The sequence below is a fragment of the Geotrypetes seraphini genome, chromosome 1, assembly GCF_902459505.1.
Source record: "Geotrypetes seraphini chromosome 1, aGeoSer1.1, whole genome shotgun sequence".
In the NCBI taxonomy this organism is placed as follows: Eukaryota; Metazoa; Chordata; class Amphibia; order Gymnophiona; family Dermophiidae; genus Geotrypetes; species Geotrypetes seraphini.
In genome coordinates, this window is record NC_047084.1 from 270,959,518 (window position 1) to 270,975,104 (window position 15,587).

The 15,587-nt window shown below is 39.7% G+C and overlaps 1 protein-coding gene across 8 annotated transcripts in view; it reads right to left on the minus strand.

The window, feature by feature from the left end:
* The window catches only part of UVSSA (UV stimulated scaffold protein A), a 208,793-nt gene that overhangs the window by 26,698 nt on the left and 166,508 nt on the right, over positions 1-15,587 (minus strand). For all 8 annotated transcript variants that reach the window (XM_033951291.1, XM_033951234.1, XM_033951259.1 and 5 more), the window contains exon 11: positions 5,944-6,127. In XM_033951291.1, the coding sequence (XP_033807182.1) occupies positions 5,944-6,127 (184 nt within the window). The remainder of the gene's footprint in view (positions 1-5,943; positions 6,128-15,587) is intronic.

Genomic DNA, 15,587 nt, shown 5'->3' on the forward strand with positions numbered 1-15,587 from the left:
GGGCAGTTGGTCTTCCTCCCATAGTAGAGGAGGGGCCTGATTCTAAAGAGGAGACATTAGATAATCGAGTGTTCTTAGACGTTTATCCATCAGGCCTGTTATCTTTTGGGAAGAAGTTTGAACATAATATAACTTAGCTTTACGCTTTCCCATTGTAGATCAGACAATTCCTCCATAAACCACCTTGATCAATGACTAGATCCACCACCACTCACCCATCAGTAACTGTCAGAAGCACTGCAGTCTGCATGGCCTAGATACCTCTAAGCAACCATCCAGCATCTTATTGAGTTACTACCATAGCATCTGGCTGCTGTCTGTGCTGCCAGAAGGCAGTTATTCTAGATGTGAGCAGATGGTAATAATATGACTAAATTGTGTATAATCAAGGTAAATTTTATATAGATTTTCACACATAAAATGGCTTTAATGAAATTAGCCCAGGGTTATGTACACAAAAGTATATGCAATGCACAAGATGACATACACTTTTATATGTTTTGGGGTGGAGTCTGGATGGAGTACAGGTGGAGGCATAATTTATGCTTAATGTTTAAAAAATAAATGCCATTATTTAACACTTGTTGTCAAGTGGCTTCAGTCTAGCCACAATTTCTGCCATATTATATAGTAACACCAAAGCAGCTGTGGGACCTTATAAAATAGATTAAATACACACCTGCATGCCCCCCCAAAAAATCAAATGGACAACCTATTACAAAGTTACCCTCATATAATATAATTTATTGCTCCCAGGTTTGTCCTAAGAAAAATATGAACACAGGAAATTAAAAAGTAAAATAACTTGCCTGTAATATTTGTTCTCTGATAGCAGCTCACATTTGTCTTTGGAAAATGGTCAAGAGCTTTCTGCATGAAATTCTGAACGTGTGTGACAAAAATATCGAAATAACGGTTTACAAGCTACCACTCAGTTTATATTTGGTAAAAGACAGATGGTAGAGCATACAGTAATTCTTAAGAGGGGAAGGGAAAACCGATTCCAGCTACTGTCAGAAAACTTATCATAGTTTGCTTTCTCTACATACAAGCAATCTGAACAGAGTCCATGCATGAAACTGGCCTGCTGTTCCAGGTCTCCTTTAGTTTACACCTAATTCTTGCTCCAGCAGTAGTTCTCCTTAAGAACTAAACCTCAATTAGACATTCTACTAATCTATCTACCCCCACCTATAAACATTGATAATCTTCATATATTAGAAACTTTGTTATTCGATTTTGGTTCATCTTCTAATAACTCCTTGATTCTGGGGGACTTTAATATACATTTTGATGACCTAAACAATAATTACACTAAAGATATTTCTACTCTCCTTAAGCAAATTGATTTTTGTACACTTATTTCTCAACCTACACATCAATCAGGTCATACTATTGATATGGCCATTACATCAGCTGTCTCTACAGAAAATTTTTCAATAGGTTCTTCCTTATCAGTCCCATGGTCGGACCATCACTTAATTCCAATAACCTATTTTTCTCCTACCATTAAAAATTTGACTGTTAGTAAAATCATTAAATTTAGAGACTTCAATAAGCTATCGGTTGATCAACTTGCAGTCAACTTTCAATTTACTCCTTCAAACTCTAAATCTAGCAATTTAGATGATCACTTATCATTATGGAATGACACTATCCAACTTTTACTAGACAAAGTAGCTCCATTTCAAACTAAATATATTTCAGCTAGAAAATGCTCTAATCCTTGGTTTACTGCAGAACTTACATTAATTAAAAAACAAATGAGATCCCTTGAGCGCTGTTGGAGGAAAAACAAAAATCAATCCAATTTAGAAAAATTTAAAATCCACTCCAATATGTACAAGGAAAAAATAAATCAAGCTAAAAGGAAATATTATTCTGATCAAATTTTAAAATCTAGAAATGTTTCTACTCTATACAAAATTTTAAAAGCAGTTACTCCATCCTCTAAAAAACTGGACCATTCTTCCAGCCAATTACCAACAGCACAAGAACTTGCAACCTATTTTGTTGAAAAAGTCAAGAATATTAGAGAAAAGTTCAGGAAAAACGATGAGTCGCTGCCCGAACAAGTTGATACAGAGACTTCTTCACTGCTATCTGCAAAATGCACACAATTCCATCTTCCCTCTTTTGAAGAACTTAAATCCTTAATCAAAACAATTAACACTAAGGGTACGCAAAATGAGTCTATCCCACCGTTTATCCTTAAACAGCATTTTGATTTTTTCGGACCATTAATACTTTTTCTGATTAATGAAAGTCTACAGCACAGTATTATGCCATTGGTTTGGAAAACCTCCATTATCCACCCCATAGTTAAAGACCACAAAATAAGTAACGAAGAGAAGTCAAATTATAGGCCAATTGCAAATATCCCGTTTCTTGCAAAAACAACAGAGAAAATTGTTTTTAATCAAATATCAAACTTTATAGAACAAACAAATATTCTACACCCTAACCAAACAGGTTTCCGGCAACACCATTCCACCGAACATTCCCTGATAGGTATGACATCTTCAATACTCTACCATTTGGATCACCATTCTTCCGTTCTTCTGATTTCACTTGACCTTTCTGCAGCTTTTGACACAGTTGATCATAATCTTTTATTGAATAGATTACAATCCATAGGCATCTCTGAGCAGGTCCTTCTTTGGTTTAGATCCTACTTTGACAATCGTACCTCTATAGTTTCCTTTAATGATTCCACTTCTTCGAGTTTTTCCGTCTCCTATGACATTCCACAAGGTTCTATTCTGTCTCCTCTCCTGTTTAATATTTTTCTTTCCCCTCTTATGACTCTTTGTCAATCTATTGGCTTCTCAGTATTTGCTTATGCTGATGACATACAACTTTTACATCCTCTCGACCCTAACAGTCCATCAGAAATTGCTGCTATCAATGAGAAACTTAATCAGATTCATATATGGCTTGACAATAATAGATTGTCTTTAAACATTAATAAAACTAACACTTTACTTTTCCCCTGGAAAGATAATCATAAAATTGCGGTTCCCATTAATATCCAAGGGATTGCGCTCAAACAAATAAATAGGATTCGGATTTTAGGTGTCATCCTAGATGAAAATCTAACCTATCATGACCACGTCAGTCACGTGGTTAAGGCCACTTTTTATAGATTACGTCAAATACGATCTATCTCAAAATTCCTTTGTCCTAAATCTTTAAATATACTAATTCATTCAATGATTATCTCTAAAATTGACTATTGTAATGCTTTATTCAAGGGAATGGCTCAAAAAGAAATTAGAAGATTGCAGATTATCCAAAATGCTTCCATCAAATTAATTATGGGAGCCAAGAAGTTCGATCATGTCTCTCCATTACTCCAAAAGGCACATTGGCTCCCAGTTGCACACCGAATTTTATATAAATTATCCTTACTCACTTTTAAATCGTTACTATACAAAACCCCAGCTTTTATTTACAAAGTTTTAATTCCATATACTTCTTCTAAAATTTTAAGATCCAATGAACAGCTTTTATTAGTCATTCCCACTCTTAAAATCATAAATACTCGAAGACAATACATTTTTACTGTTACGGCACCACAGATATGGAATTCACTTCCACTTTATTTGAGAGAGGAGAAGAATCTGGATAAATTCAAGAGCCAACTTAAGAGCTTTCTTTTTAAAGATGCTTTCAATATCTAATTGAAATGCTAATTGCTCTTTTAATCTGCTCTCTATTTTACCTTTTTGTGTATTTTATTTCCAATAATTTTATGTTTTTCCCACTCCTTTTGCATTTTACCTTAATTGTTCTCTCTTTCCTATCATAAATTGTATTTCTTTCCCTTCTACCCCATTGTTTCCTTGTTATAGTTTTAATTACCTTGTTTTAATTTGTCTGTTTTTAATGATTTTTATATTGTTGTTTTTGTTTACCTCGTATTTTTTGTATATTTTAGAAATTTATGTTATTATTTGTATATCGCTTAGTAATTGTGATAGGCGATTAATCAAATAACTAATAAACTTGAAACTTGATTCACTGCAAGTCCTTAGTCTAGCTCCCACTCCAGCTCCTCCTATTTACAAGTTCAAGATCTAGACATCTTTCTATGTCTTTTGAATTATTTGCCCTCCAGAACGGTAACAGCTTGCTTCTCATAGGTCTTCCACTAAGCCATCTCTCTCCCCTTCAATCTGTTCAGAATGCTGCTGCATGCTTCTTATTCCACCAGGGTCGCTATGCTCACATTACCCCTCTCACATCATTTCACTGGCTCCCTGTCCATTCAACCTCCTCTTACTGACCTACAAGTGTATTCATTTTGCAGCTCCTCAGTATCTCTCCCGATACGCCGCCCCAGGAACCCCGTTCAGCAGGTAAGCCTCTCTCATCTGTGGCCTTCTCCTCTACTGCCAACTCCCTACTTCATCTCTTCTGCTTTGCTGCGCTGTATGCCAGGAAAAAAAACTGCTTGTCCCAGTTCATCAGGCTCCGTCCAGTATTCAAATCCATGCCGAGAGCCTACTTTTTAAAGCTGCGTTTAAGTCCTAACCCCAACCCACTTGTAAAGCACCTATATCTGTTTATCATTCCCTCTATAGTCCCCTACCCTATCTACCTCATCAATCCCTTTGCAATTCCCTACCTGAGCAGCATGCATAGATTCACCCTTTTTGTCCTGTTTGTCTGTCATAATGAGATTGTAAGCTCTTTTGAGCAGGAACTGTCTTTTGCGTGTTTTATGTACAGCACTGCAGAAATAATAAATAGTAGTCGTAGCAAATATATCCTCCTTCACTTTAAATTCTGAAGCTGTGGAGAATTCTTAACAGTTTTAGCTAAACAAACCTTCTCTTGTTTATAGATAACAACTATATACAGAGTCAGTTTTGAACTTGGCTAGTTTTACCACCTCTACCAGTAAGACACAAGTAAATGGCAAATATTTTGCTGAGGTCTTAAATACTAAGGTATAAAGAAATGTTATCCTCTTGTAAATCAGGTTAAACATTCTTCTTGCATTTTTATTGTCAAAACAAAGGCACTTTTGTTGGTGTGATAATATACATAGTGGCATAGTAAGTGGGGGCGGTCTGCTATGAGGGGTGCTGGCACCTCTATGCCCCAAATGTGAAAGGACAATGGAGTAGAGCTCCTTTAGAACCCTTGAGAAAGTCTTTATGTGGCAAAACGGGTCCCATCGGGGCAGGCTAGAGATTCTGCATATTAAAAGATAAGTGAAAATACTTTCTGTTTTGGCTATATTTCAAAGGTTTTATAAAACTGGAAAACATTAAGCGATAAGCTACATTATAATAAGGAGGTGATCATAAGGGCCAAAGCTTGAAATTATCACCCAGTATACTATGGAAATACACAGTCGGTGTTGATTTAAGTGGGTTTGAAGACCCTTTAGCCCTCCTCCTTTTACTGGATCCTGGGAAGTGGGGTGTTTTGCTACTGTGGATGTTTCCAATTTACCTCACTTCATCATCTTCTATATCTTTTTAGTACCTCTCTGCCCCCCCACTTTCACACGTTCGTGCTCCCTCCCCCAGTACCTCTTTAAATTGTCTCCACACGAGCAGCTTCTCAGGCCTGTTACTCACACCAGCCTGGCTCCCCTCTGAAATCATTCCTGGGTCATGGGGCCAGGAAGTGATGTCACAGGGAAAGCCAATATCGGCGCAAGCAGCAGGCAGGAGAAGTTGCTCAAGCTGGTGAAGATTTAAAGAGGTTTGGGGGAGGGAGGGCATGAGTGTGGCGTGGGGAGCGGGGAAAAAGCGGGGGTGCAGAGGAGAGCGTGGGGAGGGCACCACCATCCTGGGCGCCTCCTACCCTTGCACCATTGAATATACACAACTCAATATCCCCTTTTAACTGGATATTTTTGGCTTTTGCTTCATTACTACCCTTTTTGCTTGGCTCAGATTGCATCATATTTTCATACATACACACCTTAAATCTATCCTGCCTTTCACAAAGGCTCCCATTTGGCATTGGTGCACGGCACTTGTGCTTCACAGGCTCAAACTTGCCAGGGAATGTTATATACCGGGTTTTTAACATTGCTGCCATTTCTTTATTCTCCACTTCTTCCTCCAACTCATTGGGGGTCCAAAAACGATGCTGAGAACTAAACCTAGAAAAGTGAAAAATAATTAAGAACCACCATTTAGATATTTTGGGAAAAATCACAAAAGCAAATGCAGCAGAGTTTCTGAACATCTGTCACATAGTTATTCTGCTACAGTGAAAAGAAATTCAACACTATGCCAATGAGGGAGAAAATCCAGGCAAATCTAGGCAAATACAAACTTCTCCAAAATGAATATAGAACACCCTCCCCCCAAACTATGCAAACCAATAGTGCACCAGCACTCTATTAAATACAGCAAAATAGACCCGATGCCAGTGTTTTTCTCCTCTTAGTACAGAACGGTTTATGTTTGCTCGTTAAGCACCCCCTGCAAACTATGAAATCTTATGACATTTCCTTGTTTTAAAAAATTTCTGATTAAAATGACCACCAAATATTCAAAGGACCCTTTTTCTTCCAATGGATTTTACTAAAAAAGATTAGTGAAATAATGTACCTTGAATTCAAAATTTTAGTGTATGAAATTACTTGTCACATTACGTGTACAACTGTATTAAATAGTTTGGGAAGATGGCGATGAACAGCAGAAGTACATATTTACTCTCTCTATTTTGTCGTTTTAATCTGAACAATATTCATGTCACATTCCCCCCCTTTTACTAAACCGCGATAGTGGTTATTAGCACAGGGAGCCGCGCTGAATGCTTCACACTGCTCCCAGCGCTCAGACTTCCTATGAATGTCGGGAGCAGCACGGAGCATTCAGCGTGGCTCCCTGCGCTAATAACTTCTATCATGGTTTAGTAAAAGGGGGGGGGGGGGATTGTTGTGGATGCGATTTATGTTCAATTGACCATTTGTTTCAAGCTCCAGGTATGTCCAAAAATATATGCATTTATACGATTGCTTTGGGTGTACATTCAACAATTTAACATGTATTTAATTTAATAACCATATGTCAATTTTCTTGCGAACGTTGATAAATGTTTGATTTATTTATTTCAGATTTAATTTTAAATATAAACATTTTTATATATGTATTTTCAATTTATTTAATTCTAATTTGCATGTCATTTTTATATTCTGTATTTGTATTTATGTTTTTGATTTTGGTATTAACGTAGAACAAAATCTTTTCCAGAGAAATGAAAATGGTAACACCAGAGGACATAATTTGAGGTTGAGGGGTGGTAGATTCAAGAGCAATGTTACGAAATTCTATTTTAAGGAGAGGGTGGTGGATGCCTGGAATGTGCTCCTGAGAGAGGTGGTGGAGAGGAAAACGGTGATGGAGTTCAAAGAAGTGTGGGATGAACACAGAGGATCTAGAATCAGAAAATAATATTAAATATTGAACTAAGGCCAGAACTGGGCAGACTTGCATGGTCTGTGTCTGTATATGGCCGTTTGGAGGAGGATGGGCTGGAGAGGGCTTCAATGGCTGGGAGGGTGTAGATGGGGCTGGAGTAGGTTTTGATGGAGATTTCAGCAGTTGGAACCCAAGCACAGAACCAGGTAGAGCTTTGGATTCTTGCCCAGAAATAGCTAACAAGAAAAAATTTAAATTGAATCAGATTGGGCAGACTGGATGGACCATTCAGGTCTTTATCTGCCGTCATCTACTATGTTAGTTTCCCCTGAGGAAGGCATTCTTATATGCTGAAACTAGGATCCTCGTTGGGAAATTATACCTATACAATAAAACTTGTACTGTTGGTTTGGACATTAAGCGCATCTTTTCTTGTGCTTTGTACTTTTGTTAAGGCAAGTCTTCTCTCTCTTTCTTTTTTTTTTGAGCGTCCATCATGAAGCCATGAACTGGCTCCCCATATTGCAATGTGCAAAGTACAAGGCATACTTTCTCATTTTTCATGTCCTCTCTGGTGAGGGTCCATTTCTTTTGACAGATTTATCCAATCTGACTCAATGTTTACTCTTAAATTCCTTTGGGACCAACAAATTAGTTACCCATCTGCCTTTTCAGTACTTTAGTTCCAAACTCAAGAGGAAGTATATACCAAAGTAATTATTTTGCATTTTGGAAGAGGTCATTATGCAGGCTTTTGATGCCTTGAGGTCATAGCTGAGATTAGTATGTGTATGTTTAGTTTTGAGATGTATTTGTGTGCTTTCGTTTTGGATGATTTTTATTTTGTTTTTTTAAATTAGTTAGTACTTTATTCATTAATCTGAAAATTTCTTTTGTTAATTGAGAGTAGACTGGGCGCCTGAAAGTCTGGCGAACTGGGTTTGATTCCTACTGCAGCTCCTTGTGACCCTGGGCAAGACACCTTATCCTCCACTGCCCCAGGTACAAAATAAGTGCCTGTATATAATATATAAATTGCTTTGACTATAAAACCACAGAAAGGCAGTACACTTCTCCCTCGTTATTCGCGGGGGATACGGGCAGAGCCGGACCGCGAATGGTGAAAAACCGCAATTATCCGGCTCTGACCCACCCCCACCTCACTGCCGCCTTCCCGGCCTTACCTGGTGGTCTAGAGGGCTTTCGGGGCAGGAGCAATCTTCCTATGCTCCTGCCCCGTGCAGATCGCCATGAGGAAATGGCTGCTGTGAGTTCCCGTAGTCTCTCGAGACTACGATGGAAACTCCCTACAGCCATTTCCTCATGGCGATCTGAACGGGGCAGGAGCGTAGGAAGATCGCTCCTGCCCCGAAAGCCCGCTAGACCACCAGGTAAGGCCGGGAAGGCGGCAGGGAGGTAAAAAATATGTTTTTTTTAATTTTCCCCCTCCCCAGAAAAAAACACGATTATGTGAAATCGCGAGTGCAGAAATCGCGAATGGGGAGGGGGAAGTGTATACCAAACTCCATCCCCTTTCTTAAACTGTTTACATTTTATGTATACTTTAGCTGTACACTGCCTAGGATATTACTAAGGGCTCCTTTTACAAAGGTGCGGTAGCGTTTTTAGTGCAAGCACCAGATTAGCGTGCGCTACCTGAGAAATTACCGCCTGCTCAAGAGGTGATAGCGGCTAGCGCACGCTATTCCATGCGTTAAGGCCCTAACACACTTTTGTAAAAGGAGCCCTAAAATAAATATTCTAAATATTTAAAAATAAACAGATTCAAATGAGATGAGTAGTTTCAGTGTCCATCACTACATAATACAGATAACAAGTAGTCTGTAGCAAGTACCTTAGTACCTCCAGTACAATAAAAAAACATATACATCAAACTGCTTTTTTCACATATCAAACCAAAAAAATAAAAGTACAAATATGAAGCATAAAGACAGAGCAAGAGCATAGGGAAGAGACAGCGGGAACAGAGAGAAATAATGGGAGAGAGTATGAGCAGCAATACATGTAGAAAGAAAGAATAAGGTACACCATGATCTCAAAAACTAACAAGCCCAGTTGGAGTTTGCTAGCCAATCATTAATGTCTCAGAGAATTACAGAGCAATGAGAACTGTCTTTAGAGATTTGGCATGTCGAGTTCTGAACCCAATGAGGAATAAGTATCTTGGGTGGTGCTTCTCAACCCTCTCTCAAGTCATTTATAATAATAAAAATAAATCTCCTGCAGCTGATTGCTATTTGTGATGGGGCAGTTCTGCAGGTGAGGGGTAGATTTTTTTTCAGAGAGATTAAGATTTGTTTTACAAATTTGTAAACAGCAGCCTACGAGATATTTAATAACATGCTAGAGCCATCATCATGTTGACCCTCAGCATTTTAATGAATATCTCATTGAAAAAAATCTACCCCTCAACTGCAGAATTGCCCCATCACAAATCACAATCAGCTGCAAGAGATATTTTTTAAAATATTATTATAAATGCATTTTGTTTGCACTTTATTGGGTGTTAGGTTTACCAAGGTTCTCCAAACTCAGCTCTCACAACCTTCTCCAAATCTTAATAAATTTTTGGAACCCCCTACTACATCCAATTAATATGGAACAAGTGAGGGCCCACTCAACACAACAGTATAATTAAAAACTTCCAAAATCAAGGAAAGCCAAAAGCAGCAAGTAAATTTTCTGGTATTGGAGCTAAGATGTACAGATGGAAAGAGACAGAAAGATGGGTGGTTGATTTTCCACATTTTGGATGGCTGCAGACTGAGAAGGAAAGGCCATTTTTAATAACATGAAGTTGCCAATTGGCTTGCACATCAGTTATGTATGTTATATCTGTTTTTAAAGGAGACATTACTTTAAAAAAAAAAAAAAAGTAAAATATATCAAAAACAATTTTAAAGGGAGGAAGCCACAAAAACAGTAATACTTATCCTCCATATGCGCCGCTGACAGCAGGAGCTGCCACAGTCTTCCGCATCCCTGCTCTGAAGAGGCTCAATGTAGCTGTAATAGAAGTGAATGAGAGAACCAGGAGCACACATCCCTGTTCATCAGAGTGGGGATGCGGAAGCCTGTGCCTGCTCCTGCTGTTGGCGGTGCATGTGGAGGATCACTCAGTCAGGGTAGTACAGTTTTTTGAGGGTTCCTCTCCACAGTGTCCCTTTAATAAAGGTTTATTATTAGATACGTACATCTTCTATATTAGTGATTGCAAATTTGGGACCTGCTCGACCTTTTTTTTTGCTCATCAGCTAGCATTAGTGTTTGGGCAGCCCCAGACAATTTTTTTTTCCTTCCATTGCGGCCCAGGGAAGCCAAAAGGTTGGACTCCCATGGATTAGACAATGCAAATCCATCTAACACCTTTCTTTTATTGCCCGATATCAACAACTATGAAAAGCCAAACTAACTTGCTCTGAAGGCTACAAAGTAAAAGAGCTTTTTCAAAAGTGTTTTGGAATCCTGATCTGCATTTCAACATTAATTCTTCACATCAATTACCGCTTCTCTATAGTTATCTGACACAAATGTAATTTTACTTTTGTCTTGGACTTACCAAAAACAATCTAAGTATAGAGCTCTGTGGTCAATGGTACCTGAACCTCAATAGTCATTCTGTGCAATGCATGAGAAACAAAGCAAAGCAGTAAAGCTGGTGATCAATGTATGGACTTAACTTATTTGTTCCACTCCACTGGGCTGTAGCAGAACGTGCAATACTTGCATGTAAATACTTAGAGCATCCTACTGAAATGAGGTAAAGCTGCTGCTAGTCTCTACCGTATGCAGTATTACAAACATACCTCTCTGTCCATGACTTTCAACAAAATCAAAACTGACATTTTTCTCACTACTCTGGCCTCTCCGTGAGTGCTCACCTTTAGGCACTTGAAAGGTTGGTAGAAAAACTAGTCTTTCTGTTTATTCTACAGATTTGAAGTGTTCAATTACAGTTCTTTTAACAGTGAAGGAATGTAAATTAGAATCTTCTTCACAATTCAACAGAGTTACCTGCTTGCAAAGTGTACTTTGCATTAAAAGGAAAAAAACCCAAAAAAACCCCATCACAAATTATACAGTTTCTGAATTTCTGATATGAAGAAAGGTTACCATCGAAAGCTCATAAAAAAATGTATTAAGTTCAACCCATAAAAAAGATTATCTATCGTTTATCTCTAAACCTGAGTCATGAATGTTAAATCTGATTATCTCTAAACCTTAAGTCATTAATGTAAAATCTTCTGCTGTGAGCCACATTGATTCCATGTAAAAAATTGTGGGATACAAGTTGTTGTATTGTATTGTATCATCTTCTTTTCTTTGGTTTTATTTCTATCTGTTACCTTTAAAAATGAACTTAAATGGCTACCATACCACTTTAACAAAATCTCAAATGCCTTGTACTTATGAGCCGTTTCTGCTGGATCAATGTGGGCAGCTGTTGCTTAGTGGTTAAAGCAGCAAGCTACAAACCAAGGAAGCTAGGGTTCAGGTCTCACTTCTTCCATAAATACTCTTTGCGACCTTGGACAAATCACATCACCCTTAATTCTATTGACCCTAGGATAGATCTCTGAGGCACTTTCTTCTCAGTAAATTCCATTTGTCATCTTCCTCTGTAGCCTGCCAGTGAACTTATTTTGATCAAGTTTACCACTTTTGACCCATCCTCAAGCTGCTCAGTCTATTCATGAACCTCCTATGCAACACAATATCAAAGGTTTTGCAAAAATCTAAGTAGGCCACATCCAGCATATGTCCTTGATCTCATTCTTTGGTCACCCAGTTAAAAAAATCTATCAAATTTGTCTAATATACTCTACCTTTTGTGAAGCCATGCTGCCTTAATATTGCATTCCATTGGATTTTTTTTGAAGTTCACTATCCTTTCCCCAGTAGTGTCTCCATTATTTTTCCTACCAACGAGGTCAGATTTACATTCTTTAGTTTCTCACCTCTTCTCTGGTCTGGGTTCTGTGAAGAGAGGCCAATCCCACAGACCACCCATTGTTTCCAAGAATCTATTAAACAAATCCTAAGAGAATTTACCAATACGTCTCTGAACTCCATCAGCATCCTGGGATGTTATCTCATCAAGTCCTATGGCTTTGTTTTCTCTCAGCTTTGCAAGCTATTCATGAATACTTTCTTCCATGAATGGTGTGGTATCTATGCCATCCCCATATACATTTTTGTCAATTACCTGGGGACCTTCTTCAGGCTTTTCTTCTTTGAATATTGAGCAGAAACATTGAGTATCTCTACTTTTTCCTCATCACTTTCCACAAGAGTGACATTCATCGCCTGGGTTTTGTAATCCTGCTTTTTTTTCCCCAATAAGCCAGACAAATGTCATCAACTCACTTTACCTCTATTTTTACTTCTACCTATGCTTTTGCCATCCTTTCTTTAGCTCTTTCATCTTTAAGTGTTGTCCTTGTTTGTGTTCCTCCTTTTGTGACCTTCTATATTTTGAGAATGCTACCTTTTTTACCTCGATTCTTGTAGCCACTTTTTAAAGAACCACATCAGTTTTTTTCTCCTTGTTTTTATTTACCTTCCTTGGATAAATGATGGGTAGCCCTTTTCATAGTCCCTTTCACATTGTCCTACCTTTTGGGTACTTCCCCATTTTATTGAAGTCAGCACTTTTGAAATCCATAACTTTGAATTTGGTGTGTCTGGACTCCATCTTAGCTTTATATCAAATTACACTGTATGTGATCACTGCCACAAGGATGGGTGCCCATCATGACATTAGACAGACTTTTTCCATATGAAAATGCCAAAATCTAGCATCAACGCTTCCCCTGTAGGTTCCCATCACCATGTGTCAGAACAAGCCACTTGTAAGGCATTCAGTCATTTCAGATTTGCAGATGGGATACTCCAATCCACATCTGGTAGTGTCATAACTTGTTTCATTCCCACCTTTGAAATATCATTGCTGAGATCTGTCCAGTTCTATTTGAGTGGAGGTCTGTAGACTACATTTCGGTTGAAGAAAGTGCTATCTACTCTTTCCAACAAAATCTACAGGGATTTCTCTTCTCTCCATACCCCATGTACTGCAACTACTTTAATGTTGCTTTTGATAAAGGGCTACTCCTCTCTCTTTTTTGCCACCTCTCTCTCCGTTAAAGTTTAGACGAGTATGATAATGTCCTATTTATGGGACTCAGTTAACCATGTCTCTGCAGTGGCCACAATTCCATGTTCACTTCCACCATTAAGGCTTCAAGATGAGGAATTTTATTGCCTATAGGATAAGCATCTATGCCTTATTCATTTAAAAAAACAATCTGACTAGGGGTGCCAAAAGTTTGGAAAACAACTGTACATACTGGAACCAAAGAAAAGTAAAAAAACAGACCTAGATAAACTACCACCACAGCCCTGCCTAGAATGATTGCTGCACCCAGCACTCTTCCCTCCCTCCCTCCCCTGTTAGGCTCTGTACCCAGCAGCTTCCTGAATGGCTCCTGCAAATTCTCACGAGATTCGCTGCAGCCATTCAGGAAGCTGCTCAGCACCGAGCAGCAGCGCAGGAAGTGCGCTCCTGCTCGGTACAGCTGAACCACTAAAACTCGCAGCAGTGACCATTTCAGCAGTGCATGCTCCTGCCCGCTACAACTCTGGACTAGAGAGCTGCACGGGAACGGAGACGACAGGGATCCCGCGGGTTCCTTCAGGTCACGGAAATCCCATGGGGACGCCCCTCTTGGTCGTGGGGATCCCGGGGGGTTGGAGGCAGCTTGAGCCGAGTGGCTCATCTTCTTTTCCGGCCTTCCTGTAGCGTACAGCGCTCCCAGCACTCTGAGGCCACACTAGCCGACCCGGAAGTCTTCCCTCGACGTCAGAGCTAACGTCGGAGGAATGCTTCTCGTCAGCTATGTGCAGCGTGCAGGGCCCGCTGCCCTGTGATTGTGAAGAAGTGCTGCTCTGACTAATGTCAGGAGAGGTGGTGAGATGGTTCTGTCATGCACCTCGCATGCCACAGAGGAGTGGAAAGAAGGAAGCAGTGAGTCTTGCGGGAGGGGGGGCAGAACGGGAGGGAGCAAGCAAGCGGGCACGCATGCATTGTAATTAGGAGGAAGCAGTTGGGAGGTGAGAGGGGCCCAAATGCGGGACACAGGATGGAGTGCATTTTTGAACACAGAATGCAGAGAGGAGCAACATTAATGGAAAAAGGACAGATTGGCTGCTTGAGTTGGGTTGTTTTTTTTTTGTTGTTGGGTTTATTTTTTGGGGGGAGGGTGCGTGTTCCTGTACATTATACAACAAGGCAAGGAAGGAAGGGAGACTGTCTTCAGGCCTTTGCTTTTTATAGAAAGCTAGTTAGCTAGTTTTGACGTCTATAACCTTGTTGAATGGCATAAACTTGGAAGAGAGGACGGAAGAAGGTAGGGAAAGTGATGCTGAGGTGGGGGAGAGAATAGAAAAGGGAGAATTGGACGTGAGTGTGTCAGTTAGAGGGAAAGAGATGGTGTACCCAGGGAATGGAAGAAAGAGGGAGGGAGTGAGGTACAGATGAGAGGGAGAAATATTGTGGTGGAATGGACAGATTGAAATGGATGCAAGAGGGAGGAACATAATTACATAAGAAGTTGCCTCCGCTGAGGCAGACCATAGGTCCATCCTGCTCAGCGGTCCGCACCCGCGGTGGCCCATCAGGCCCATTGCCTGAGCAATGGTCTATACCTATCTATACCCCCCAATCCCTTTTTCTTCTAGGAATCTATCCAAACCTTCTTTGAAACTATTTAATGTTTTATTGTCTACAACAGCCTCTGGAAGCGCGTTCCATGTGTCCACCACCCTCTGAGTGAAAAAGAACTTCCTAGCGTTTGTTCTGAACCTGTCCCCCTTCAATTTCTCCCAATGCCCCCTTGTGCTTGTGGTGCCCCTTAATTTGAAAAATCTGTCCCTGTCTACTTTTTCTATGCCCTTCAGGATCTTGAAGGTTTCTATCATGTCTCCTCTAAGTCTTCGCTTTTCCAGGGAGAAAAGTCCCAACTGCTTCAATCTGTTGGTATATGGGAGATTTTCCATTCCCTTTATCAGTTTGGTTGCTCTTCTTTGTACTCCCTCAAGTACCGCCATGTCTTTCTTGAGGTACGGCGACCAGTACTGGACACAGTACTCCAGATGCGGCCGTACCATTGCACG